This window comes from Camellia sinensis, chromosome 14 (genome assembly GCF_055761805.1).
Source record: "Camellia sinensis isolate YWXY chromosome 14, ASM5576180v1, whole genome shotgun sequence".
NCBI lineage: Eukaryota > Viridiplantae > Streptophyta > Magnoliopsida > Ericales > Theaceae > Camellia > Camellia sinensis.
Genome location: NC_138974.1, coordinates 134,713,581 through 134,741,463, shown reverse-complemented (window position 1 = coordinate 134,741,463; position 27,883 = coordinate 134,713,581). Strand labels below are relative to the sequence as shown.

At 33.1% G+C, this 27,883-nt stretch overlaps 1 protein-coding gene and 1 long non-coding RNA gene across 5 annotated transcripts; one reads left to right on the top strand and one right to left on the bottom strand.

The window, feature by feature from the left end:
• Positions 1-3,789: 3,789 nt before the first annotated feature.
• On the bottom strand, positions 3,790-7,341 carry LOC114310141 (uncharacterized). Of its 4 annotated transcripts, none has more exons than XR_014350902.1 (4): positions 6,984-7,313; positions 6,243-6,351; positions 5,054-5,147; positions 3,790-4,320 (listed from the first exon to the last, which is right to left on the bottom strand). It is a non-coding gene; the product is annotated as an uncharacterized LOC114310141 (long non-coding RNA). The 4 variants fall into 4 exon arrangements; XR_014350904.1 differs by having other exon boundaries at positions 3,790-3,980; XR_014350903.1 differs by having other exon boundaries at positions 5,064-5,147; positions 6,984-7,303.
• Positions 7,342-15,974: 8,633 nt separating this feature from the next.
• Positions 15,975-21,691, top strand: LOC114310140 (nicotinamide adenine dinucleotide transporter 1, chloroplastic). The gene is given in 10 exon segments (XM_028256036.2): positions 15,975-16,378; positions 16,473-16,574; positions 17,385-17,491; positions 18,182-18,230; positions 18,386-18,495; positions 19,946-20,040; positions 20,134-20,222; positions 20,311-20,405; positions 21,252-21,463; positions 21,465-21,691. Coding segments are annotated over 10 exon segments (960 nt in total). The 5' UTR covers positions 15,975-16,308; the 3' UTR covers positions 21,496-21,691.
• The last annotated feature ends 6,192 nt before the right edge of the window (positions 21,692-27,883 follow it).

Here is a 27,883-nt window from a genome sequence, read left to right as displayed (position 1 = left end):
GTTTCTTGAATACCATGGTTATGGCCGTGCGGACCCTCAACCATCTTTTATCCAGGTCCTCTCCGTTGTCTCGCCTGCCACGTCCGTTTCTGTTCTGATGATCTACCGCATTGACCTTTGCTGAGGTCTTCTTTTCTGGTACTGTGGTCGTGCCAGGTTTTGTTTTGGCACGTGCGCCATCCTCTTCTACCCTGATGTGCTGATGCACTCTTTCCATCAAGGCTTCCATGGTGAGGGGTGGTGTCATGGTGATTGAGTCCCTTAGTCTATTCCCGACTGGAAGGCCTCTTTTGTACTGTGCAATGGCGAGATTGGTGGGGCAGTCGCCAATCTGGTTGAATGTCTCCCAGTAGCGACTGTTGTAGGACCTTAGCGTCTCTTTTTCACCCATGTCGATGGAGAGTAACTGGTCAATCTCCACCGGGGTTTTAGTGTTTGTTCTGAATCTGGTGACGAATGCCTCTGCCAATTGCGCCCAGGAGGCTATGCTGCCTTCTAGAAGTTTTTCAAACCAAGTCAAGCCTAAATCGCCAAGGCTTAACGGGAAGAGGATGCACATTAGAGCCTCGTTTCGTCGATATACCGCCATAACCTGGCGGAAGTGGCTTAGGTGAATGTAGGGGTCCGTTTTCCCCTCGTACGTAGTGAATTTGGGCTGAAGGAAGCCTGTATGTAGGGGTGCGTTTTCAATTGCCGGAACGAACGGCGAGGTCTGCAGCCTCGCTAATACTTTGTCCGTCGGTTCGTAGGCAGGGCGTGGTAATGGCATTCCAACCTCGACGCTTCCATGCGATCGAGGAGCCAATCGTTGAAGGGCAGAAACTCTGCGAGGGTCGCGCGCCCTGGAGTCCTCCTTCCATCGTGCCTTTTCTTCCAGCAAGATCCGCAAATCGGATGATCTGGGCAACTCCGTCTGTTTGGATGATGTTTGGTGTGAGTGTGAGGGTCGGTAGGTACTTCCCTCTGTGTAAGACCTCAATGATCTCGTTCTCTCAGACCTGGAGTAACGAGTTCTGGAGGTTCTAGATTGAGTATCGCATGTCCTAAGGCTTCTACTCTCTGCTTGTGATGGTGTGGAATGCCTTTCATGGTCTTCTGAGCGGCGAGGGGGCGTCTTGTTTTTGTGCCCCTCTCCTGTCGCCACTCCTTTTCCCTTCATCTAGCGCTTCAAGGCCTCCATGTCCGCTGCCATCTTCCTTATTAATTCGTTTTGCTCCTTCACGCGGTCCTCTAGAACTTGAGGATCAATCCTCTGCCTTTGCCTGTCAGGACTTTGTGAATGAGAGTGACGGGGCTGTGAGTCCGCCTCCCCCTAGTATCTCTCCTGGAGTTATGTCTTTGGGACTCCAAGTCCGCCATGGGAGGAATAGAAGGTAATCCTTCACGCCTTGCACCCCAATCTGGTGTTTGGCCGTCGATGGCGGACTGTGGTAATTCTTCAATGTGCGCCATTGTTCCTAAAGAGGAAAAGCTTGATCAAGAGGTTTTGTCCTATCTGTTTTTCCCACAGACGGCGCCAATTGTACTGGAAAGAAATAAACCTTCTCGTATAATCCTGTTGATCAAGTCTTCGCTCCTCCAAACGTCGTCGCTTTACTCCTTGAAAACACAAACGTGAGCTAGCCGGCGGGTGTATGCCGGAAACCTCTCCGATGCCTAAGTCAGTAAGCTTGACAAATAGACAAAAGCTCTGTGTATTCAGAAAACAAAGTTGTGTTACCTCCCCAAAGGTGATGTTTGTGAGCTTTATAGGTTTTGCGTGGCACAATACTAGTAGGACTTCTACTCCTCCATACAGAGTCCGCCTAGGATTCATACTCCTGAAAGATAATGTTTATCCTTCAACACCCCCCTCACTGCTTAAACCAAGTGAGATGGTTTTTACTATGGCCGAACTCCAGCAGGACCGAGGTAATCATGGCTATGCTGAGCCGTAGAGTAGGCCGAACTATCCTTCGTTTGGTTCTTCCTTTCACTACACCTTATCTCGGTTCTCTCATGTACAAACCATGGTGTGATTAGACCGAGCTACCGAATAGTAAGATTCTGACCGTTCTAACCACAATACGCCATGACCGGGCTAACTCTGAGACCGGACTAATTTTAAAGCGTCTTTAGACCGGACTAACTTCAAGTCTCCTCCGGACCGGACTAGCTTCGGGGCTCTAGGACCGGACTAACTTCAAAGCCTTTTTACTCAGCCCTTCGTATTGTGGCCCATGACGGCCCATTACCCAGCTCGGCCCAATTTTCATATAAATTACCCTCTCAAATATCATATCAAATTCTCATATACTCACGCAATTAATAAAGTCAAAAAAATAAAGTAATAATAATAATAAATAATGACTTAAGAAAAATTAAGATCGTTACAAGTAGTGTACCAAAAAATTATTTATTTATTTATAAATAAATTTGTTCACATTTTAAATAAATAAATAAATATTATTTTTGATCTTTATATTTTTAATTAGATCAATTTAAAATTTTAATTTTATGTCAATTTGGTCCAATTAATTATACCATTATTATTTTCGACGAAAAATGATCGCTGAATTTGTTCAGATTAATTCACCGAGTTGAGCAAATTTATTATTTTGCCTCTAAAAGAATGACATATGTCTCTTATATGCATATTTGTCATTAAAAAATGCTAACAATTAGGGCAAATTACACTATTGGTCCCTCTATTGTGGCTATTGTGTTATTTTAGTTTTTGTAATTTCAATTGAATCGATTTTAACCTTGAATTTTTTATTTTGTTTCAAATTGGTCCAATTGATAGTATGTTATATTGAGTTCAATTTATTTTTATATTTATTTTGTGCATTTTAAAAAATTTTGGAAGTATATTGACATTTTTTTTTTCCTTCAAAAAATGACATTAGATAGCTTGAAATTTTTTTGATTTAGTGACATTTCTTAAAATGCTATAAAATATTTGTTTATGACACTTTTCACTTAATGCCGTAAAGTAACTTGCATCTATCTAGTTTAGTGACTTTTTAAAAAAATGCAATACTACTAAAGTTCAGTAGCATCTTTTGATAAATGTCATTAAAACAATTTCTTATATCATTCTTTTATAAAATGCCATAAAGTTGATGCTATTAAATCACATTTTTATTGTAGTGAAGTGACACTTTTTTTATTAAAATGCCACTAGAGCCTTGTATGTTTGTGGCTATGTGACATGCCACCAAATATTTTTTTTGTGACATTTTTTAAAAATATGCCACTAGTATAGTGTTACTAAAATGTGTTTTTGTTGTAGTAAGTTAGGAGTGTGCGCAGTGCGGTTCGGGCGATTTGAAAGTAAAATTACAAATCAAATGCCGGTTAGTGAATTAGCAGAATGACAAATTGCAGTTTGGACAGTTTTTGACAGATTGGCGAATTGAAGAATATTCTAACTAATTATCATACATTTGCATAATATATAACACTAATTTGTATAATACTTTTTAAATATATAACACAAAATAATTTTACATAATATGTTTCATATATATAACCACTAATTTGTAATAAATTTCATATCTTAAACCTCTCTCACACTCATTTTTACATTTATATTTCATTAGAAGTTAAAAAATATATATGTATTAACTATAGCGGAATGAAGCTGTTCGATTGGCAGATTATAAATTTTAAAGTTTAAATCGCGATTAGCGGTTAGAGTGGTCCGAATTGATGCGGATTGGTGTAGTTTTAGCGGATTGTGCAATATTTTGCATAATCCTAGCAGCATTAAAGAAAACAGAAATGTGCTTTATAAATCATAGCAAATAAGGAAATGTTTTTTTATTTAAATGATGTTGTGTGTACATTATTGGAGAATCAAACATTGGTACAACCATTTTTCTTGACGGAGCAGATGAAAGTGCTCATTCTATCTCACACATAAATTAGAAACATTTACAATTTACCCATGAAAGAGTAATGGGAGCATCCGAAAGCTTGCTTTCCTCAACCTGTACCTGCCTCAATTGTCGACAATTCAGAAGACATAACTCAACAGCCTCAGTGTTAATTCCACAGCAATGCATTATATGGACAATCTCCAAATGCTTATAGCTTTTGAACATCAAAACTATGGCTACGTTTGTCAATCCTTTACAGCCCCTCAACTGATGTGAGCTCCTTATTGACTAAGTTTTCATTATAAGACAAGTCCAACTTCCTCAAATGTCTCAAATTCTGTCCTAAAGTGGTTAGCAACCCAGGTTCTATATAGACCGCATCATAATTTATCGAACTCAATTCTTCAAGTCCATCACTTATAACTATCCAAGTTCGCTCTAGAATTATGAGCTTGAACTATAAACAAAGCAAGGAAAAAGGAGAAAAGATAACAAAAACAGAACCAGAGGAATCGCAAATTCATGCTGGCACATAACTAAAACATGAAATATTAGCCCAAAAAAATATATCTCATTGATATTAACATCTCTCTTAGATGTTGAAAATAGTGTACCATTTTGAAGTTCCAATTTATTCAATTGGTGGTATCTTGATGATGTTTCAAGATACAAGTATGACTATTTAGCTAAGAAGCACGGACACTTCTAAGAAGGTGACGTATCCGTGTCGTGTCCATGTCGGACACCGACACTCTTTGGACACTTCTCCAACAGATGTCTAATAAAAATGTTGCTGAAATAGAAAATGTACTCACGTAATTATCCACTTTCAAGTCAAGAGAACATTTACAGAGTATTATATACATAAGCACATCATAAAAGCATAATATGCACTCACGCAAACACAAATGCATATATGATTAATGATTCAGTAAGCAAATGTGGTGTATGGGCACATCACACAAATTTAACCTTACAACTTCAGAGGAGCAATGTAACCATACAAGACTATAACATAACTATTCATATTGGTCTTTGATACCAATGGCATGATCCAAATGCATACCAGATTGATATGACTATGACATGAATAATGTGTTTAAGCTATACATCAGATAAAATTATGCAATGCAGTTATAACTCACAAAAAGTGAAAAAATCATAAATCATACAGCAGAAAAAGCACATACATGCTGGTACCTATAGGTTTCAAATTGTTTGTCTCCTTTACAAATTTATTTGCCTCTGAAACATCCTGAGAGATAAGCATGGGATGGGCAAAACCTGTGATAGGTGAGTTTTAGCAGAAAATGAAAACGTAAAGTCAGTAGGCACACTAGATCAAATGATCTATGAAAGTAGACAATGCTTGATGCATGAGTTCATAGGAAAGTAAATGAGAGCTATGAAAAGGCTTAAAAGTATCGATTTAAGATTTTTCACCACTTCAGACACAAGTAAACAAAATTAATAGCAAGATTTGTTTATTTGAAAAACTATACGAATATCATGTTTCAAAAAATTGATTAATTTTCACTAATAGCTATTCATTTTTTTCTCATTTTCCTAACTCAACTAAGCCCCACAAAAAAAAAGGGCATTTAGTTTCTTCCCCTTCATTTTCTTTTCCTTTTCATTTCCATTCACAAATCCAAGGACCCAAATCAGATAAATAGCATAAAGAAACCACAACAAAATTCAGCATGAATCCAATACTAAAAAGAGTTATATTTCAACTACTTCTGAAAGCTACATTTTCCCCTCCATTGATGGACCACTGGACTTTTGTTTTTAAAGTGATAGGACAAAAGGTTACCACATTAATTGGATCAAAATTCTATACAGAATTTTTGTTTGTATAGCACTGAGTCCAGATCCCCTCCTTGAGCCCCCTCCTTCATTCCCTCCTTGCAGGGGCCTTCGGGTCCACTTTGAGGCCCAGTTTTGATAATCCGAACCGTTCATATTTTTAGATTTATTCAGTATATTATACCTGTAAAAAATCAAGTTGATCGGATATCAGAAAGTATGCGTTCAGAAAATTGGGACTACAAACTATTTTTTAATAAACAGTTTTCCGAACACATACTTTATGATATACGATCAACTTGATTTTTTACAGGTATGATATACTGAATAAATCTAAAAATATGAACGGTTCGGATTATCAAAATTGTGCCTCAAAGTGGACCCGAAGGCCCCTGCAAGGAGAGAATGAAGGAGGGGGCTCAAGGGGAGGATCCCAATTCTCTTAGAATACCACTTAAACTACTGATACATAAGCAGAATTTGTGTGTTCCTACTTGGCTTCCTTGAAGATGTTTACTCTCAGTCTAATTCTAATTACAACAATAAAAAGAAGAGCAAAACTAGATTCACCTTGCAATAAAAAAACCCAAATTCTGAATGTAGGAAAAGGAAGCATCAGTATCAGTCACATCTTCCATTGTTTTTGACTAGGTTAGAATGAACTGGCAGTGTCGAAAACCTGCCAAAGACACATATCAATCATTAACACAAACTAATGTCCATTGATCTGTTTGGTTGCTAAGAATATCCTAGTGAAAGATCATAGCATATGCAAAATCTTATTTCCCTATTTGTATTCTGTTCGTTTCTTGATTTTTATTTTCATTTTTTGTATAACACAAAATTGTTTGATGAACTGTTTTTGAAAACGACAGTAAAATAAAATTAATGTGTTGCTGATCTTTTCATTGTTTTTGTTTCCAAAAACATTAAAAATAAAACTTGTGGCCTATTTGGTATCAATTCTATTTTCTTTTTTCATTTTTTGGAAAACACAAACTTGTTTGCCGAGCTGTTTCTGAAAGCTATATTGGAGAAAATTTTCTTAAAAAACTCAAAAAAATTGTTTTCCAGCACAAAAGTGAAAAACAAAACACAAAGAAAACAAAATTGAAAACAGAACTCACCAAACACTTGTAGCCATTTTATTTAATTGAGTTTTCTATCTAACAACTTAAGCTAAAGCATCCAAAATTAGCAAGAACACAAGAGAAAATCTGAACCACCAAAACAATTCAATCAACAAATTTTATAGCATTTAAGAAGATTGTGACAAAAGTATCCGAATGAGAGAAAAAATAGAGAGCTTACTTGGGTCAGCATTGATGAGCATTACAGTGTTGTGTTATGTCTCTGCAATGTGTGAGGAGCTGCCGATCGAGTTTCTGTGGATGATGGATCTCAGGCGACGATGACCAACAAAGAGGTGAATCGGTGCTCCGCTTGCCCACGAACGCGAGGAGGAGTAGCGGAGGAGAGCTGTTTCGTGGCTAGTGGAGTGGCGGTGAAAGAGGGTAGGGGAGAGAAACAGCGGAGACAGAGGGAGAGGGAGAGGGAGAGGGAGAGGGAGAGGGAGGGAGAGGAGCAGCGGAGAGGGAGAGAGACGCTGAAAGAGGCGCTGGTTTGTTTAGGGTTTGGTTTGGAAACAAAACATATATATGGTTTATTTTACACAATTCGCGACTAAACATTTTAGGGTTGGTTTGGGATGTTCTAAAAAAGTATATTTTTTAAATTATTGGTTTATATGAATTGGGTTTGATGTGATGTGTTAGAGAGGTGATGTGATTTAAATAAGATGATGTGACTTAAATAGGATAGTGTCTTTTTGACTTTTTAACTTTTTTAGTGTATCCCAACCTAACCCTTAGTCGCTAATTAATTTTATAAATCCCTTCAAAATCTCTCCAAATATTCTAGTTCTTTGGCGATTAAAAATGTTTTAGTTGCTGAAAATAAATTTTTGGCGATCAAATTTTTATTTTTTATTTGATAACTAAATAATTTTAGTAACCAAAACTAACTATACAGTGACTAAAATATTTTTTAACCGCTGAAAATAAATTTTTGACAACTAAGGAATTGTTTGGGATGTCCTAAATAAGTGCACTTTTTGACTTTTTGAACTAAAAAGTTGAGGAAAAAAATATGATTGTTTGGGTTAACTTTTTGACTTTTTATGAAAAAATGTGTATTAAAAAATTGTATAAATTAGTGTGTAAGAAAAAATTAGAATTGGGAGTTGTACAACCGTACTTTTTGAATTTTGGTGAATAGTGATAACTTTTTAACTTTTTGAATAACTTTTTGGCGTTTTGACTTTTTTGCTTCATGCCAAACTTGGCCTAAATTTTAGTTGCTGTAAATAAATTTTTGGCGATCAAACTTTTGGTTGCCAAAAGATATAAAATAAATTTTTGTTTTTCATTCGGCGACTAAATAATTTTAGTAACCAAAACTAACTATCCAGTGACTAAAATATTTTTTAATCGTTGAAAATAAATTTTTGACTGCCAAACTTTTGGTCGTCAAAGATAAAAAAGTAAATTTTTATTTTCCATTCGGTGACTAAATAATTTTAGTAGTCAAAAGTAACTATATAGCGACTAAAATATTTTTTTAGTCACCAATTGTGATATTTTTAGCGACTAATTTTTTTTTTAGTCTCCAATAATCAAATACCCTAACTAAAAAAAATCAATTAATAGATAAATATTATACTTTTGCCGACTAATATAATTTTTGATCGACAATTTCACAATTTTTGAGGGTCAAATTTTTTTTAATCACTAAAAATATAATTTATTATAATTTATTATAGTGACTGGCCATCTTTGGTTGTGCCAATATTTGAATTGAAGAATGGAAAAGGACAAAGGATAGAAAGGTATTCAGTGGCATTCCTAGTTTGATTGAACATGTCAAATAAGGCTCACTATCTACTACACCCTTTGAGAAGGCAACCTATGTACAGATGTTATACCCAAGTTTGGAGCAGAGCAATCACAGAGCTTTTGGTGGTGAATGATCCTCCAGTTGAAATTCGGAACTTGTTGGTAGTCGATGTGTTAGGCCTTTCTAGGAAAAGAGTGCAGGCTTTTGTTGTTTATTTTTCTTCCAATGTATCCAAAAAAAAATAGAAAAAACACCTATGATTGATCTTCTACAACTTGTGTGAATGGCCACTTTTTGATGTTATTGTTTTCTCATGTGGGGCAATCCATGCGGTCATTTACGAAAAAAATTATCGGTGATTTAATGCTAAGGGTAGTTGATATTCTAACAATATTATGATTGGTCGATGGTTTCACAATTTAATAATAATATTGCAGAGGGATAATCAATGAAAATTGTGTCAAAAAAAAGTGCATTAAAGATTAAAAAAATTCAAAAGGCAAATGAGCGTAATTTTGTGAAGTTTTTTTTTAAAAATATATATATATATATATATATATATTTTAAGTATTTCAATTGAGTATGATCTAAAAGTGCTATTTTTTTAATTTTTTTAAAAACACTTATTAAAAAAAATAAAAATAAAGACCTAAATCTCAAATATACTCATAGGATATGTTTGATTGGACGGACTAAATAAAGGGAGATTAGAATCTATCAGACTTGAATCCTGGGATTGTGAATCCCCCGGACTATTTGGTTGGATTGGATGTATCCTGTGTTTGTTTTTTCATATGATTAGATGTCTAGAAATGACTATTTTTAGTGAATTCAATTTTTGGTTAGACGGGCTGGATAGGATAAATGAACAAAAGACTATTTTACCATTTTTCAATTGTTTACTAAGTAATAGCAATATTAAACATATCTTTAATATTTTAATTATTTTTAGCTAGATTAAATAAAATTTTATTTTATTTTATTTTTTACACAATTCAATAAATTTATTTTAAAAAAATTAAATAAATAAAATATCAATAAAAATATATGCTATTTTTTAATTAAAATTTTAAATAAATTTATTTTTAAAAATAATAATAATTAAACAATGAAATTAAATAAAACATCTATTAAAATTTAAATAATAAAATTAAATAAAATATAAACAAAATTTTAAAATAAAACATCAATAAAATATCTATAAAAAAATTTAAATTTTACTAAATATAATACATAATTAAATAGTAGAGGGTCAAAATGGTCATTTTATATTCTAATCCCAACAGTAAATAGTCCAATGAAAATTATCCCATACCCCCCTAGGATAGTATAATCCCCCATATGGGGGATAAGGAGTCTGGCGGACTAAAAAAAAATAAACGCCGAATAAAAAGCTTCCCTCGGATTACAATCCCAACAATAAATAGTCCACCCTTATCTCTTCAATCAAACACACCCATAGAGATTATTTAAATACTCGTAAAGATAATTCAAATATATTAAAAATGTGTGATATAAATGCTCAAATTAAATTAGTTGCTTATTTTATATAATAATGATAGAGATTTAAATCTCACAATTTAGTCATAATAACCAAACCAAACCAAACTAAAATCTTAAATTCTATCAAATAGGGTCGACTGCATGAATCCTTCTTCTCCATTCGACTTTATCTGTGGCCATTTCGTTAGTAAAATTAAGAAGATTTATATCTCTATTTACTACACTAGTCCACGTCAATTTAGATCTACTCCTTCCCCTAACAATACCATTTACCATCACTGTATCGCATTTCTTCAATATTTTATCTGTTAGTCTCCATTGTATATGATCAAACCATCTCAATTTATTTTCTGTCAACTTATTTTCTATTGGTACTACTCCTACCCATTCTCGAATATACTCATTCCTTACTCTGTCTTTTCTAGTCTTGTCACATATTTACCTTAGCATTCTCATCTCAACACTCATCTTCTCTACATATTGTTTATGAGTTCTCTACATGTTGTTTATGAGTTCCTAAAATTACATTCCATATACTCTGTTTTAGTTATGTTTATCCTAAATCTTTTAGATTCAAACGTTTTTCTCCAAATCTCCAACTTAGTGTTAACTATTCTCTAGTCTCATCCACTAACACGATATTGTCTACAAAAAGTATATACCATGGCACATCATCCTGAATATTGCGCATCAACTCATCTATAACTAAAGCAAAAAAATAAAGATTTAAGGTTAATCCTTGGTGTAACCCTACAGAAATTTAAAATTCACTCGTCTCTCTAGCAGATAATCTAATAGTGGTCACAACACCTTCATACATATTCCTAATCACATCAATATAATCTTTTGCCACCCCTTTCTTCTCTAACATTCATCAGATTATATCCCGAGGCACTCTATCATATGCTTTCTCAAGATCGATAAAAATTATATAAATGTCTCTTTTCTTTTTTTTATATTTTTTTGTTACTCTCCTCAAAAGATAGATCACTTTCTATTATTGACCTACTAGGCATAAACCCAAATTGATTCTCTGACACCTCTGTTATATCTCGCAATTGACGTTCCATCAGTCTCTCTCACACTTTCATTGTGTGATACATTAGCTTAATCTCTCTATAGTTGTTACAATTTTGGACATCTCATTTTATGGCACTAAAATACTCTTCATACATTCCTTTAGCATTTTCCTAGTCAACAAAATCTTACTAAATAATCTAGTCAACCAAAAAATCCCTTCTTACCTAAACATTTTCATGCTTCAATGTGTATATCATTCGGTCCTAAAGTCTTATTCAATTTCATATTTTTAAGTGCAAACTCCACTGCAAAGTCCCTAATCCTACGATAGAACCTATAGTCCCGGTTTTCTTTATTACTGGCTACTTTCTTTCCTTTTGACATTCCTTCATGTTTCTCATTTAACAACTTCTCAAAATAATTATTCCACATCTCCTTAATTTTTTCGTCATTCACCAACACCTTAAAGTCCTCACCCTTTATGCATTTAACCTAATTAAAATCTTTTGTTTTCCTCTCTCTCTTATCTTAACAAGTTTGTATATCCTCTTCTTTCTCTCCTTACTTTCTAGTCTAGTGTATATGTCATCATAGGCTTTCAACTTAGTCTCCCTCACTATTTTTTTGACCTCCTTATTAGCCAATCTGTAGCGCTTAAGATTTTTCTCAGTTCTATCATTCTGTCACTTTTTAAAGCTCTATTTTTTCGTCTTTATTACCGCTTGGATCTCCTCTCTCCACCACTAAGTTTCCTTAAAGTTGGGTTCCTTTCCTTTCGACTCTCCAAGAACTTCCCTTGAGATTCTCCTCATACAATTGGATACATAGTGTTAGTATCATCTTCCAAGTTTCAAGTATCTTCTTTATTCATTCTATTATTAAATGTGTCTAGTTTATCCCTTTTAGATCCCACCATCTAGTCCTGCGACGCTCACTTTTTTTTTCCCGAGTTTGGTATTGTCCTTTAAAACTTAAATCTAGTACCAAAATCCTATGTTGAGACGTCAAACTCTCTCTAGGAATCACCTTACAGTCGCTGTATTTTAGACGGTCTCATTTTCTTATTAGAAAATAATATATTTGGCTCATAATTGACTTACTCTTGAAGGCTATCAAATGTTCATCTCTCTTCTTATACATAGCATTGACCACTATTAGGTCAAAAGTTAACACAAAATCTAAAATACTCTCTCCAGTCTCATTTCTATTACCAAAATCATATTTATCATGCATCCTCTCATACCCTAGTTTATCTACTCCTATATAGCCATTGAAATCACCCCGTATAACTAGGTTTTCTCCTATGAGAGTATCTCGTAATACCTCATCCATTTGGTCTCAAAAAACTCTCTTAATCTGATCATCTAATTCTACATGATAATAAAATTAAGCCTTAAAATTTATAAAATTAAAATTTCACTTATAGTTTATCATATAATTATAAATATAATTGCAACTTTTAAAAGTGAAGTTGCTATTTTGTTCCTTGTATAATAAATTAGATGGAGAAAATAAATAAATAGATATTTTTAGGAGAGAATATAAAACATACAGATTATAAAGAATAAATTTAATGTGAATTTTTAATTCTGATATGAATGGTCTATTTTTATCAAATTAAAAAAAAAATTTAATCGAAATCTATATAAATTGACGCATTAAAACATGATAATGTAGTTTTGTCAGATGAGGAATGGGTCGAACAGGGTCCGGATGCTCCACAGGATGATTGAACCTCGTCTTCCCAGTTGTACCTGCACCAAGTCCGTCGAGAAGGACCCCGAAGGTGGGGTTCCTTCTTGAGGACCCTCCGATGTTTAAGTTAGAGCAGTCTCTAGTAGAAAAATGGAAGCTTTTAGCTTAGAGAGGAAGTAGAAAATCGTTAGAGAGAGAGTGATTACTAGTATATATTGATTTCTTCCATACCTTTCTGGCCTCTTCGTTTACCGTGCCCTGTCAGTCGACTTGTCCTATCAGCCGTAAGTCTATGGAGTGTTGTCATGCCGTGGACTTCACAGAAGGAGGTTGCTTGTCTCTTCCTCTTGTCTGGCCCCTAGGCCTAAGTTGGGTTAGGAATTGTTTGGACAGCCTATTGGGCCACTTATTTGGGCTATGCCCATCAAAACAAAATAGTACAAGAATGAAACATTGCCTCAAATGCATCAAACCTATCGTCGTCGAGAAAGGCGAGAAAGGCGATAGGGTCGATGATAGAAAGGCAAAGCACGTTCATCACATTTTTGCATGACTTTTAAAAGGTAGTACTCTTTCCGCTTCAAAAGATTAATTTTTTATTTTATTTTTTATTATTTTAAAATATTAATTCATTTTAAAAAGTTAAAGTATAAAAATAATATAAATTTCTTATTTTGTCATTCTTTTAAATTTATAAACAATATAAAAAATATAATTATGATATTAATATTTCCTAAAAAATGTACTATTAAAAGGTAATTTTAAAAAAGTAACTTTTTTTTTAAGTACAATAATTGCACTATTAAAAAAAATTAGATTCCTCGAAAGTATCATTATTTTGGGACGGAGGAAGTAAGAGCATCTCCAATGGTAAGCTCTTTAAGTTGCCATTACCAAAATTTGACGAGAATTCTAAAAAATATTGCTCCAATGGGTTGCTATAACCCTTGCCAAATTTGGCAAATGCCATTTCATCTCTCAAATTTGGCAACAAGTTTGGCAATTGCCAAACTTGCCACATTATCCAAATAAACAGAATTTGGCTCCAAAATTTTCATGGAAGAAATAAACACAGTGGAACAATAATATATCAGAGATGGAACAATAATATAAAAAAATAAATAAACACAGTGGAACAAAAAATATTTAATTTTTCAATTTTTTTTTTCATTTTTTATATTTACCTAGCCGGGGATAATGAAAATATATATATAAAAAAAATTACAAATAGTTAAAAAAATGTCACAAAAAAAAAAATCACTAAAAAATTTATATCCAAACAATACCTATAAATTTGAAGAGAAAGATAGTTGAGATTTGCCTAAATAGCATGTCTACCATTGGAGTACCACTGAAGTACCATTGTTATAATTTGACAAATTACTACTCTTCATTACTAAATTACTAGCCTATCACCCGTGCTATGCACGGGATAATTATAAATATTTATATTTGTTATTAATTTTTTTAATATATAAATTATATTTTTAAAGATTTTTTATAAAAATAATTTAACAATCTTATCACTAACCATAGTGTATATGAGAAATTAAAAAGGCTAATGCAGTAATTATACACGGGCTGTATCTATAATTATTTGTATGAGGGGATTTTAAATACTGATCAAGGATTTTGATCAAATTAATAAATGCAAACATGTGGAAAGACATGTAAATTGAAAAAAGTTAATAAATGTTAATCAGGAAATTTTGACAAAATCAATAAATGTTGAGTTTTTTTTTTTAAATAATTTTTTTTTAAAAACGCTACTGCAGTAACTATGCACGGGCTGTATCTATAATTATTTGTATGAGGGGATTTTAAATACTGATCAGGGATTTTGATCAAATCAATAAATGCAGACATGTGAAAAAGCATGTAGATTAAAAAAAAGTTAATAAATGCTAATTAGAGAATTATGACCAAATCAATAAATGCTGAGATTTTTTTTAAATAAAAAATAAAAAATTTAGAAAATTCAGATTAGGATATTGAAACTCTCACAGGCCTTGAGGTCAAAAACCCCCTTTTGCTTAATATATAGTATAGATAATATATAATATATATATATATATATTAATTATATTATAAGATGAGAGAAATAAAGTGTTATCTTATTATAATAGAGGAGATCTTATAAAAAAAACGTGTATACATGAATGCCCTCCTATTTTATTGTGTTTACAATTATTTATATATGTGAATTGTGATTTTTAAAATTTTTTTTTAAATGTCTTTTTTTTTTCATTTTTTATATTATATTAAATTTTAATATTTTGATAATAATCATATGTATTGGACTTTTTAAGGAAATAAATGTCTTTTTTTTTATTATATTATGTTAAAATTTAATATTTTGATAATAATCATATGTGTTGGACTTTTCAAGAATTTTTTTTTTTATATTTGTTCTTAATGCATTAAAGTGTTATTATGAGGGATAATAATTATATGTGTTAGGATTTTTCAAGGAATTCATATGTGTTGGATTTCAAAATTTTTTTTTTTATGCTTGTTCTTAATGCATTAAAGTATTATTATGAGGGTAAAACTTGAGAGTTGGGAGATGTTAATAAATGCTACAAGATTTTTTTTTTAAAATAAAAAAATCAAGAAATTTAGATTCGGAGATTGGAGTTCCCACAAAGTTTGGGGTTAAAAACTCCATTTTGCTTAATATATAGTATAGATAGCCTATCACCCGTGTTGTGCATAGAATAATTATAGATATTTGTATTTATTTTAGATTTTTTAATGTATAAATTATGTTTTTTAAGATTTTTTATAAAAATAATTTAACAATTTTATCCCTAACCATAGTGTATGAGAGAAGTTGAAATAGGTACTACAATAACTATGCATAAATTGTATCTATAGTTATTTGTATGAGGAGATTTTAAATGCTGATTAGAGAATTTTGACCAAATCAATAAATGTAAACATGTGAAAAGACATGTGGATTGGAAAAAGTTTATAAATACTGATCAGAAAATTTTGACCAAATCAATAAATGTTAAGTTTCTTTTTTTTTAATTAAAACATCAAGAAATTAGAATTGATATATTAAAACTCCCACAAAATTTAGAGTTAAATTTTTTTTTTTACTTAATATATAATATAGATATAGATAACAATAGTATATTATAGCAAATATCATTAAAGATGGTCCGACAGAATCAGAAGGAAATAAAAAAATAAAAAGATAAAAGAAAAATATTTGAGGATCACAATTTTTATGGCTATAATGGCTTAAAACTGTCAAAACGACATCATTCGTTGAACATAAAAAGATGTATCTTTGATTCTCTATCAACAAATCAACCCTATCTCGCTTCAATTCTTCTTCTTCTTCTTCCCAACCAAACCCTAATTCCGAATCAAATTACATATTCGACATTTGGCTCTCAGAAGCTCTACATTTTTGCCATGCGACCCGGGTTCTCTGCGATTTCCCTCTCTCGAGGGGACTCATCTTCCTTCAATTCCAATCAAATCTTCGAAGCCGATTCTGATAGATTCAGCAATGGCCGCCGATTCTCATGTCCGTAGCTCCAAATGCCTCGTCTGCAATGCCGCCGCCGGTGCCGCCGCCGGTACGTTATCATCAATCTCTCTTTGTTTGGTTTCCCAGATTTTCATAATCTTGATTGTGTTTGATTGATTGAATTTGGGAAATTGGGTGTGCAGGAGTTATTGCAGCAACGTTTGTGTGTCCTTTGGACGTTATCAAGACTAGGTTTCAAGTTCACGGGCTATCAGCGCTCAGTAGTAGTAGTGGAAATATTAAAGGTACAAACTTGGCTATTATATATATACACATTGCAAATGCTAACAAGAACAAGTGTCGTGGTATTGGTTAATGTTGGGAAGTATGTAAAAAAGTTTATTGAAAATATATAAAAAATGTTAAAAAGTATATTGATTTTAGTAAAAATTTATTGAATTCCCGTTTGGGGACTTACTTTTTTAGTTAATTAGTCAAAAGTTATTAAATTAGCTAAAAAGCCAACAACTCATATCAAAAAGTCAAATATTTTCTTTTCTCTTTACTTTTTGCACATCTTTTCGTAATTAGCTAAAAAGTTGTCCCAAACATACAAGTTTTTTTTACCTACCTTTTTGGCCAAATAATCAAAAAGTTACTAAATTAGTCTGTTCCCAAACGAGGCCTCAGTAAAAAAATGTATTATCTTCTTCAAATTTTGTGTCTTTTACTTATACTCTTGGCGCCCTTGTTAGCAATACCCTCTCTCTCTCTCTATATATATATGGGTTTTGTTATTTTGCTGACGAAATTCAATTTGGACTAATTCATTGCATTAATGGTTATAATTAGTAGCTTAGTTTTATAATTTATGGGCAGACCACCCATCAGAACCCCCCAAAAGTGGTGTGTTTATATGATTTCCGAAGTTGAGGGAGTCTTAGTGTATTTAACCCTTAATTATTTTAATTACAGGCAGATTCACCAGAGCAGGTTAAGAGTTTATTTTTTATTTTTTTACAAGTTCAAGGTGAAATTTATTGCCGCAGTGCAGGCTATGTTGGGCATTTGCAAAGAATGTAGCAGAAGGGTAATATTCTTCTTCACTTGACCAGGTGGCGTTATAGTTGGGAGTTTGGAACAAATATTTCAAAAGGAGGGGTTGCGTGGCATGTACCGTGGTCTCTCACCAACTGTTCTGGCACTACTTTCAAACTGGGCGGTGAGTTATGTTCCTGATATGTTCTTACATTTTGTCCATGGTTGGTGTTAAGTGCATTTTAGCTGGTCAGTTGTTCAATCAGTTTATTGTGAAGCAGTGATATGCTTATTTTCTTCCAGAGATAGTCTTTGATAATTTGTTTTTCATTTTTTAACAAAACAAACAGACTTAAAGACATTAAGCAATAATTAATGATTGGAGAAATATATTTATGTGCTTGAGATTTTATTATAGCTCTTTTTGGGGGAAAAAGTCCCCTCACTTGCTAAAAGTGTTAAGGATTGAGCATTTGGAACCATATGAAAATGTAAACCCTGTTTAGTTTAGTTTCTTTTAAAGATTTTTTTAGTGCTGCTAAACCTACTTCCTTTTCCTTCCAAGTGTGTATTTATGATGCTTCGGTGCTTCATCTAGAGCTGAAGTTTTATGGAGGAGAAGTGTTACATGGGGAAGAAAACCTGCAATATTTGTTTTAGCTTTGTGTTCTATAATTTGTTTTGGAGATATTGCAAATGTGGTCTTTTTACTTAGAATGCAGAATCTAAAAGGCCATAGGTTTGGTCATCAATTTTAGACTTGGTGGTTTTCCAAAACTTTTTGCTTTACTATATATGGTTTTTTCGTAGCTTTTTGAGAGAGTGGTTTGACTTCAATTTTCTTTTCAATGACCCAATATTGTTATTTCTGCAGATTTATTTTACAATTTATGAGCAGTTCAAAAGCTTTCTTTGCTCGGATGGTTAGTTCATGACCAATTTGTTTTGTTGAAAATATAAATGATTATTTTTGTTCCATTATTTCTTGATTAAACCGTATAAACTGTTTGTTTAATGATTTTGATAAGCTTGTGTTGAAGGCATTCTCAATGTAATTTTGGCTGACGTGCATGTGCAGATGGGAATCATAACCTTTCAATAGGTGCTAATATGGTAGCAGCTTCTGGTGCTGGAGCTGCAACAACCATTGCAACTAATCCCCTTTGGGTTGTGAAGACAAGACTTCAGGCGTGTCTCTGAGGCTTTTCTTATTCTTCCATTTTCTTTTTCTATTTTTGTTCTTTAGGGTTGGGGGCAGGCGTTTTGTGTGTCCTATGGATTGGCATGCCTGATCTATGGTATTATATGAATCCAGAAGCCTTTTTGGTCTGAGTTGGTGTTTGTCTGCATCATGATCAAGAAAAATTCTTCTTACCCTTCAATTGAATTATGAAAGGAAGAATGAAAGTGAAAGAGAGGCTAGCAAAAGGACATCAAGAACTTAATGAGACCCACCCCCCCACCCCAAAAGCATAATATTAAAAAGCCCTGGCTACTATTTTACAGAATATTTGCATCTAATGCCTTCTAAGCTCAGCATCTCTTATTCGGAGAAGCTAGTGGTAATGTATTGAGATGACATGATGGTCTATTTTCTGTAATGGTCGGGTGAAAGGTATATATATATTATTGTAGTAATTAGCTATGAAGCATGGACACGGCAAAATGGAAGCCGTGGCGGTGTCGGACACGGGGACACGCCGGGGACACACCGGGGACACGTACAGGACACGGCATCTAGCGTGTCCCCTTAATTTAATTTATTTTTTTGCAGGGGACACGCGTGTCCAAATCTGGACACGCCATGGACACGGCGAGAAGAGTAAATGAAAGGGAAAACGAGTACAAACCTGATCGGCGACGATCCAGAGCCCTTCGACTTCGATCGACGGTCCAGAACCCCATTCAACTTCGACGATCCAGCCCCTTCGACTTCGACGAGCTCTCTCTCGCCTTTGCCTTCGCAGAGCTCTCTCTCTCTCTCTCTCTCTCGCCTTCTCTCTCTCCCTCGCGATCGAGATCGCGATCGCGATCGTCTCCCTTGCTTCTGTCTCCCTCTCTCTCGGTTCTCTCCCGTCTGCCTTCTTGTCTTGATATTATAACTATTATTATTATTATATATTCATATATAATATATATAACTAATAACTATTATTATTTTATTATATATTATATTATAGTTATTATATGACATAAATATACTTGTTAGATAATGGATAATACATATTATAAGATAATATATACTTATACATATTAATAAATAAAAAAATAAACACATGTATGTAAAATAAAATAAAATAATTAATTACAACACATTATTTAAAAATATAATAAATAAATAAAATAATTAATATGTATTAAAATAAAAATATTTATAAAAAAATTAAAAAATTTGTCGTGTCCCATGCCGTGTCCGTGTCCCTATTTTTTAAAAATGGCCGTGTCCCGTGTCCGTGTCCGTATGCGTGTCCGTGTCCGTGCTTCATAGGTAATTAGTGCAGTAACTATATTAATTATATGGTATAATTGACATTTCATATTATCTGTTAAATTACTAGGTTGCTCTTTCTCCTATAATGCACTCAGGTTTAATTTGTGAATATGCGATAGATTTTACCTCTTCGTATATTTTCTGCAGACTCAAGGAATTAGGGTAGGTGCAATGCCATACAGGAGAACACTGTCTGCTTTAAGGAGAATTGCTCATGAAGAGGGTATTCGTGGATTGTACAGGTTCTGGTCATGAGCACTAGTTGATATCTCTCTAGTGAATGCATCTTTAATTGTGTGTTAAATTCTAACAGCGTCTGATTGTGTTGTGGACAGTGGTCTTGTGCCTGCATTAGCTGGTGTTAGTCATGTTGCCATTCAGTTCCCAACATATGAGAAAATTAAATCCTATTTGGCCGATCGAGGTAGTTGTTCCCTCGTATTGTTCTTTCATGAAATTCTTTTTTGTCCAAAACAAAAAAAAAAATTATTGATTTGTTTTGATGATATTAGGTAACACTACAATGGATAAACTCAATGCACGTGATGTTGCTGTTGCCTCCTCTGTTTCCAAAATATTTGCTTCTACATTGACATATCCACACGGGGTATGATATCAACTAAGGGGCTGTTTGGTGTAGCTTCTAGCTCTCTTTTTTTTTAATTATTATTTTAGAAATATGTATCATAGCATTTGGTACAGCTTCTGATTATAGCTTTTGAGGAAAAAATAGTTTAAATAAATTGAAAAAAAACTGATTATTGGATTAAGAGGGAGATGTGCTTTTAGTCTATATTACCTGGAACGTGGATTGTTCCGGTACACGGAACGGGAACGTGGTACGCCACATGCTCTAAAGTGTGGTACGATAGAGGTAAATTTGTATATATTATCCTCGCAAATTTAAGGTACTTTTAAAGTAATTTTCTCTTTGACTATTAAGCATTTAATAAAATTTAGTTTTTGTTCTTCATGTAGCAAAATATTTCTTTGTGTACTATGACCCATTTTCTAAGTTTTGTTTTGTCAAAACTTGACTTCCTTAGATTTTAATTCATTATATTTGATTTTTCCTCCTAAGGAAACATTTAAGGATATTTATTGAAAAACCTTTTGGAATCGTTTTAGATCGCTAAATTTACCGTTTTGGAAAGCAAGTGTACCATATTTTGAAATGTATGTACCAATACGTAATTCGCTAGAATATTAGCATTTTTTGGTAACATAACTTTTAGTTTCTACATTTTGATTATTAGTTTTTAGTTTGCTAGAAGCTGCACCCAACAGGCCCTAAAATCCACCATTTAACAACTTTCTCAACAAAATCTATCATTTAACGACTTTCTATGTTCAATAAATGAGAATATGTATTTAGTCATGGATCTTTCTTGCTACAGTGCCTGCTTAAACCTATGACTGACTAGAACAATTTATTCTCACAACCTATTTGCAGGTAGTACGCTCGAGGCTACAAGAACAAGGGCAAGGGCAAGGGCACCACTCCGAGAAACCATACTCTGGAGTCATTGACTGCATTAAGAAAATATATCAGCAAGAGGGCATCCGTGGTTTTTATCGTGGGTGTGCCACCAACCTGCTCAGGACTATCCCAGCTACTGTAATTACATTCACCAGCTTTGAGATGATTCATTGGTTTCTTGTCACTTCCTCCTGATCCACAGCCTCAACCATTGTGAAGATGGATCGTGTTCATGATGAAATCAACTATCTAGCGTTGATTAAACCAGCTTGTGAATTAGTGCATCCTTCAACAGGCAAGCATATCAACCCCACTTTATTTTGTTCAGATGCTGACATAATTTTTTGGTTGGATGTATATTTGAGTTGTTATGGGTGGCTTAGTTTTAGCAACATGCAGAAGCAATTGCACCTTATTGAACTTGTGTAATGTCAAGTCTCCGAAGGGAAAGTGGGGATGATTATGTTTTATTGATGATGATAATGATGATAATTGAAGTATAATGCAGACGTTTTAGTTTTCCAAGCAATAATCGCACACTTTTTATTTCCCTTCTTTTTATGGGAAAAAGTTTATTTTCATCACTGCAAAATTTGTACATGAGAGAGATAAGAAAAAATAGTAAGAGGAGAGGAACTCCTAACCTAAGACGACCAAAAGGAAAATGCTAGAGGTCCCAAATTTTCTACCAAATAAATGATCAAATGTCTCACATGGGTGTGGGGCCCACAAAATTGCGGACCCGTGAGACATTTGGTCATTTGTATGGTAAAAAATTTGGTGTCCCTAGCATTACCCCGACCAAAAACCTATGACACTATCAACCAAAGGCAACAACTAACTGCACAATATGGCTCCGTTTGTTTTGGGAGATAGAATGGAGGAGATTGATAATGAGGGGATTAATAGTGAAGAATTGTTAAATTATTTTTATATAAAATAATAAAATAAATAAAAAAATATAAAAAATAAACATTATATTTAAAAAAAAATTCTCAATATATAAAAAATAAAAAAATAATATTTTTTTTAATCCTCTCATTATTTTTCTAATATCATCTCTACCTCCTCTTTACCAATCTCTCTTCCTCCTCCTTACTAATACCAAGGGATTACTAATTCCTTTCGGCCCCGTTTGTTTTGGGTGAAAGAGAGGGTATTGGGATTGGTAATACCAAGGTATTAGTAATAGGCTTGTTTGTTTTGGGAGAAGGCCTTGGGACTATTAGTCCCTTGGTATTACTAATACCCTTGGAGAGGGGATTGATAAGGAGGAGGTAGAGATGGTATTAAAAAAATAGTGAGGGGATTAGAAATTTTTTTATTTTTTATATATGGGAAATTTTTTTTAAAATATAATTTTTAATTTTTTATATTTTTTTATTTGTTTTATTATTTTATATAAAAATAATTTAACAATTCCTCACTACTAATCCCCTCACTATCAATCCCCTCACTACTAATCCCCTCACTATCAATCCCTTCATTAATAATCCCCTCATTATTAATCCCCTCACTATCAATCCCTTCTATTCTATCTCCCAAAACAAATGGGGCCTTCCTATCTCTCAAAACAAACACTTCATTTTCAATCTCCTCCTCACTATCAAACTCAATCTCCTTCTCATAACCCCAAACAAACGGGCCTATAGATATTGTAATAGCCCTGACAAATACCCAACAAGAAAGTGAAAAAAAAAACCCTGGAAATATAACAGAAAAAGTTGGCACACCAAAAATTGTTGCCTTAGATTGGATAATAACACAAACTACCAAAAGCTATTGTTTTTAGCATATTGATCTTTGCAGCCTAAATCCGTCACCATCATGGGCTTCAAAGTGTTTGTGCTAATGGAACTGAAAAAAAAAAAGAAAAAAAAAAAACGCTAACGGACCCTAGAAATCTTTATAGTTTCAGGCCTAGGCCCAGGACCTTTTGCTTATAGCCCAAACTTATTTGTGGTATACCAAAAAACTGTAAGCACAAATAAGAGGAAAAGGGTACACAAGAATTTGGTTTGGTTTGATAAAAAAACACACTTCAACGTTGATTTGTTGTGGGCGACTAACTTTTGTGAGAACCAAAGTTTCTCTAACTTTTTAAGATAAATTCTTGATTTATGAAATTAATTGAGAGGGAGACAGAGAGAGAGAGGGCAATATTCCCTTCCTTTTTTCCCCCTTCACTTTTAACGAGAGAGAGAGAGAGAGAGAGAGAGAAATATTCCCTTCCTTTTTCCCCCTTCACCTTTAACTTTGATTAGCCTTTGGGTTGAGTTGTCAGGACTTAAAAAGACGTAATGGATACACTACACTGTCTAATCACTCAAAATTTTGCTTCTTTATAACATGATAGCCAATGTGGAGTACCATCTTAATCTTGTACTAGTTTAGCAAACCCCTTTATATAAATTGTGAAATTGAGGAATATGATGCCCCTTAATGAGGAGCATACCCTACTCAAAAAGCTTTTAGGACTGGGCCCACTTGATTTTATTAAAAAAAAAAAATCAAATATTTCCATCCCAATTCCAGTTATAATCTACTAATAAAGGATGTTCGTCTCATAATATGTGACAACTCATTAACTCAAGCCAAAAAGTGTCTCCAAGAACTGTTCTTTTTCTTTGGAAGCTTGGGACAACCTGCAGGGCCAGTCAGTAAATCAAGTAAAGCCTGTCATTACATATTCTAAAAGTAAAAAAAAAAAAAAAAATATTAGGTAATCCTACACGACACTATCAAGGCATCTGCAAGTGGAGCTGTCGATCAAAAAAACAATTTTCACCCAATTAATGTGCGTCATATTGACTTCACCTATAGTATGGGTAGTGCTTTTATTAATTGGAGAATTCCATATTAATGTAGTGAGTTGATATTTAAAGACTATGAAATAATTACGTTTTACAAGGCTATTTTTTCTTAAAAGAATTGTTATTTAAAATGGTCCTCTCTAACACTCACAAATGGCAAAAGGTGATTAAAACTAATTTATTCATGAGGCTTGATCAAATGTGCATGGCATAAATCACACACATGGTGTGAGATTTTGAAGCACTTGTTATAAATATAGATCCTTCATTTATTTTTTTAGAGCCATTAGTTAATTTGATAATTTTTCTTCTACGTTTTCTTTGAATAGCAATGTTGCCTTGAAATAGGGAATTGATATTCATACTTGCAATTTTTTATAATCACCGACATCATATAGGAGGCGTTTGAAAGGGGGTGTTGAGGAAAAAAAAAAAAAAATAGAACGCAATACTGACAATACTATATTTGTTCTTGGTAGAGTGTGAATTTCATCCAAGTATTTACTCACTTTTTTTTATAATTATTTATATTTCTTATGTTTTACTCTGAATGTTAAAATACATAATAACTTGTTATAATATGTAGTTACTTGTTATGAATGAAAGGAAAGAAAATAATCAATCATCTTTCATCATAATTTTGTGGGTTCGAAAAGTGTAAAGCCACCAAAAGAAATTGGAGTGCATTGTTTTCATGATTTATTGGGTATGTCTAATTGATCCAACCAAAAATATATTAAAAAAATACCAAGCATACGATGGTATCTCCGTGTCTCCTCTCTCTCTTCCGTTTTAGTTTGTTACATTTTTTAAACTCAATTGAATATTAAACTGAACCGTCCAACAACTAGCACCACCTTGTGAGGAATGAATGGACTAACAACTAGAAAGTTTGATTTTCTTAACAAACAATACTTGAAGTTTAAAACAAAGATTAGGGATTATTTAGCAATGACTTTTTGATTAAAAAAATAAAAAATAAAATAAATTAATAAGATAAAATGTCACATTCAAATTATAATTATTTTATTTTTTTTCTTACAGAAGTTTAAAAAATAAAAAAATTAGATCAAACAAATTTTTAATCTCAAATTAAAATAATTAAAAAATCAAAAAAAATTAATTAAAATAAACTAACTAACATTTTTTTGAACGCACCAGATTCAATGGAGACTTTTATGTAATGCTTTATTCTTTGCTGGTATTGGGTGGGTGTCAGCTTTCCGGAGAGACTTGGCTTTCAATTCTTCTATCTTAGCCATCAAGAGAGAGAGAGAGAGAGAGAGCGCGCGCCTCCTTCCACCTTGTGGCCAACCCAAAAGCATGAATCATGATTGTAACAGGTATTGGTAAGAATCAACTTTTGAACCCAAAAAGAAAAAAAAAAACTGTTTTGATTTAAGATTTGTAGAAAAAAGAAGTAAATGGTGAATAAAGTAAAAATTATCAATATTATTAGATACATATTTTACACCCAAAAATATATTTATAATAATGTGACAAAGATGGTGGATCTTAGGTCTCGTTTGAGATGTAGGTTAGTTTTTTGACTTTTTAACTATTTCAGTCTAAGGCTAAAAAGTTTTGTTTGGGATAAGTTTTTTGATTTTTTTGACTTTTGTGAAAGAAAAAATAAAATAATTATAATTTAGATGTGACATTTTGTGTTATTAGATTAAAAAGTCTATTTTATTTTTTTATAGCTATTTTAATCAAAAAGCCTCAAAACCTTTTATGCCAAATGAAGGCTTATATAGTTGAGTGTATGACCAATAAAAAATTGACATTTGTCAAAACACATCATTATGAAATTTTTTTGAGAATCTCAAACATTTTCTAAAAATTATTATTATTATTTTTCACTTTCTTCCCTTTTTTTTTTTTTTCCTCGTCACAAGTCTGTTTACAAATTCAATATCCAAATATATGGTTAGTTACACTTGGCGCACTGGCACTATCATTAAAGTTTCACTTTGGTCAATCAAATTAGGTCTTGCCTAGTTGGCCGCTACGACTTTCTTAAGTGTTTAGTCCCTATGGGAGGTCCTGAATTCAACTCTCTTTAGAAATAGTTGAATTAAGGAGACAAGCACTTAGCCATTTGTAAATGGTGGGGAGGCTAAATCTCATATATGCTGCTAATCTAATAATTAACAATTGACTTTTGCTAATAAAACAAAAAAAAAGTTTCACACTTTAGTCAATTCACTTTCAATTATGATAGTCAATCATGTTTATTTTAAAACAAGTTATAATATCACTATTTTGTTCATTTATCATAAATACAATTGATGAAACTTATGAGCCATATGTGAGATTTTTCTCATTTCATTAACACTTTAATACTGTCATAGAAATCTACTTTAGTTCTTATATTTTTATCAAAATCTTACTTTGACTTTTTTACTTTTAATCTTCATAGGTTTTATTAATGATAAATAAATAAAAGAGTTACATTATAACTTGAATTAAGTAAAAAAGATTTATTATTACAATTGATAAGGAATGAAACCAAAGTAAAATTTTAAGCTCTATATGCACAAATGACAAATGGTTGTGTTGTTGACTGAGCATTGGAAACTGTTCTTTGCCCACAAGGTCCAAAGTTATTTCCTTGAGAATTGATTCCATTCATTCACTTTCACCCTTTGCAAAACAATGAAAGTGGCTTGGTGCAGGATGGTTGTTCATCACATGGATCATCCATCATACCCGTCATTTCTCACCTCACTACCAAAAAAGAAGCAGGGTAGTATAGTAATTCAACAAAGTGCATCTATTGACAAAAGAGAAATTGTTATTTACACCCTACAAAACATCTCAGTATAGACAATTTTTTTCATCCGAATATCAATAATTTTGCTGTTGACTTTTGTTGTTGATATTTGAATAATTGATTTTTGTTCAATTATTAATATTTAAACGTACAAAATAATGTGATTTGAAAAAAAATACAAGGGAATGATGACAAAGGATGCTATATGTCGGAGTCTCTTTCTCTAAGAATATGACTCTAGCTGCTTCCAACGGCACTAACAGTGATCAAAGTATGAAATCCATAGAAGAACAAGATCATCTCTCTCGAAGTACTAAGAAACTAAAAGCTCATGGGGGTGATGAAGATGACAACATGGCCGAGTCTTCATTAGCTATTGAAGGACCAACGGATTTCTTGAATAATTTTGACACTAACTCAGGGGCTCCAAATCTATCGAAGCCTCAAGCCCTGAAATCTTTCAAGGAGGCACTTACTAACAGAAGCTACAATGAGCAAGCATTTGATGATGATCTTAATCGTTTATCCACGGATGAAGACGAGTCGGAGACAGAGGCTATGGAAGAGGAACTATGTGATGATGAGCCAGATCTGGGGATTCCTCAAATCAAACTTCCCAAAAACCTTCTGAGTAAGATTAGGAGGCCTTGGAAAGATTGTTTCATTGTGAAACCGCTTGGGAAAAGTATAGGTTACAAACTGCTTACTTTGAAAGTTAGGAAAATTTGGGACCTCCAGGGAGATTTTGAAGCAATTGATTTGGGATTAGGGTTCTTTCTCTTCAAATTCCAAATGAATGATGATTATACGAAAGTCTTATCAGGGGGGCCATGGATTATTTTGGACCACTACCTCACTGTACGAAAATGGTGCCATGATTTCAAGCCATCTCATGTGAGAGAAGTCACCACTGCTATTTGGGTCAGATTTCCTCAACTACCCATAGAATATTACATTGAGAAGGTGCTTTACCACATTGCCAAATCCATTAGCAAGCCCCTGAAAATTGACATCAA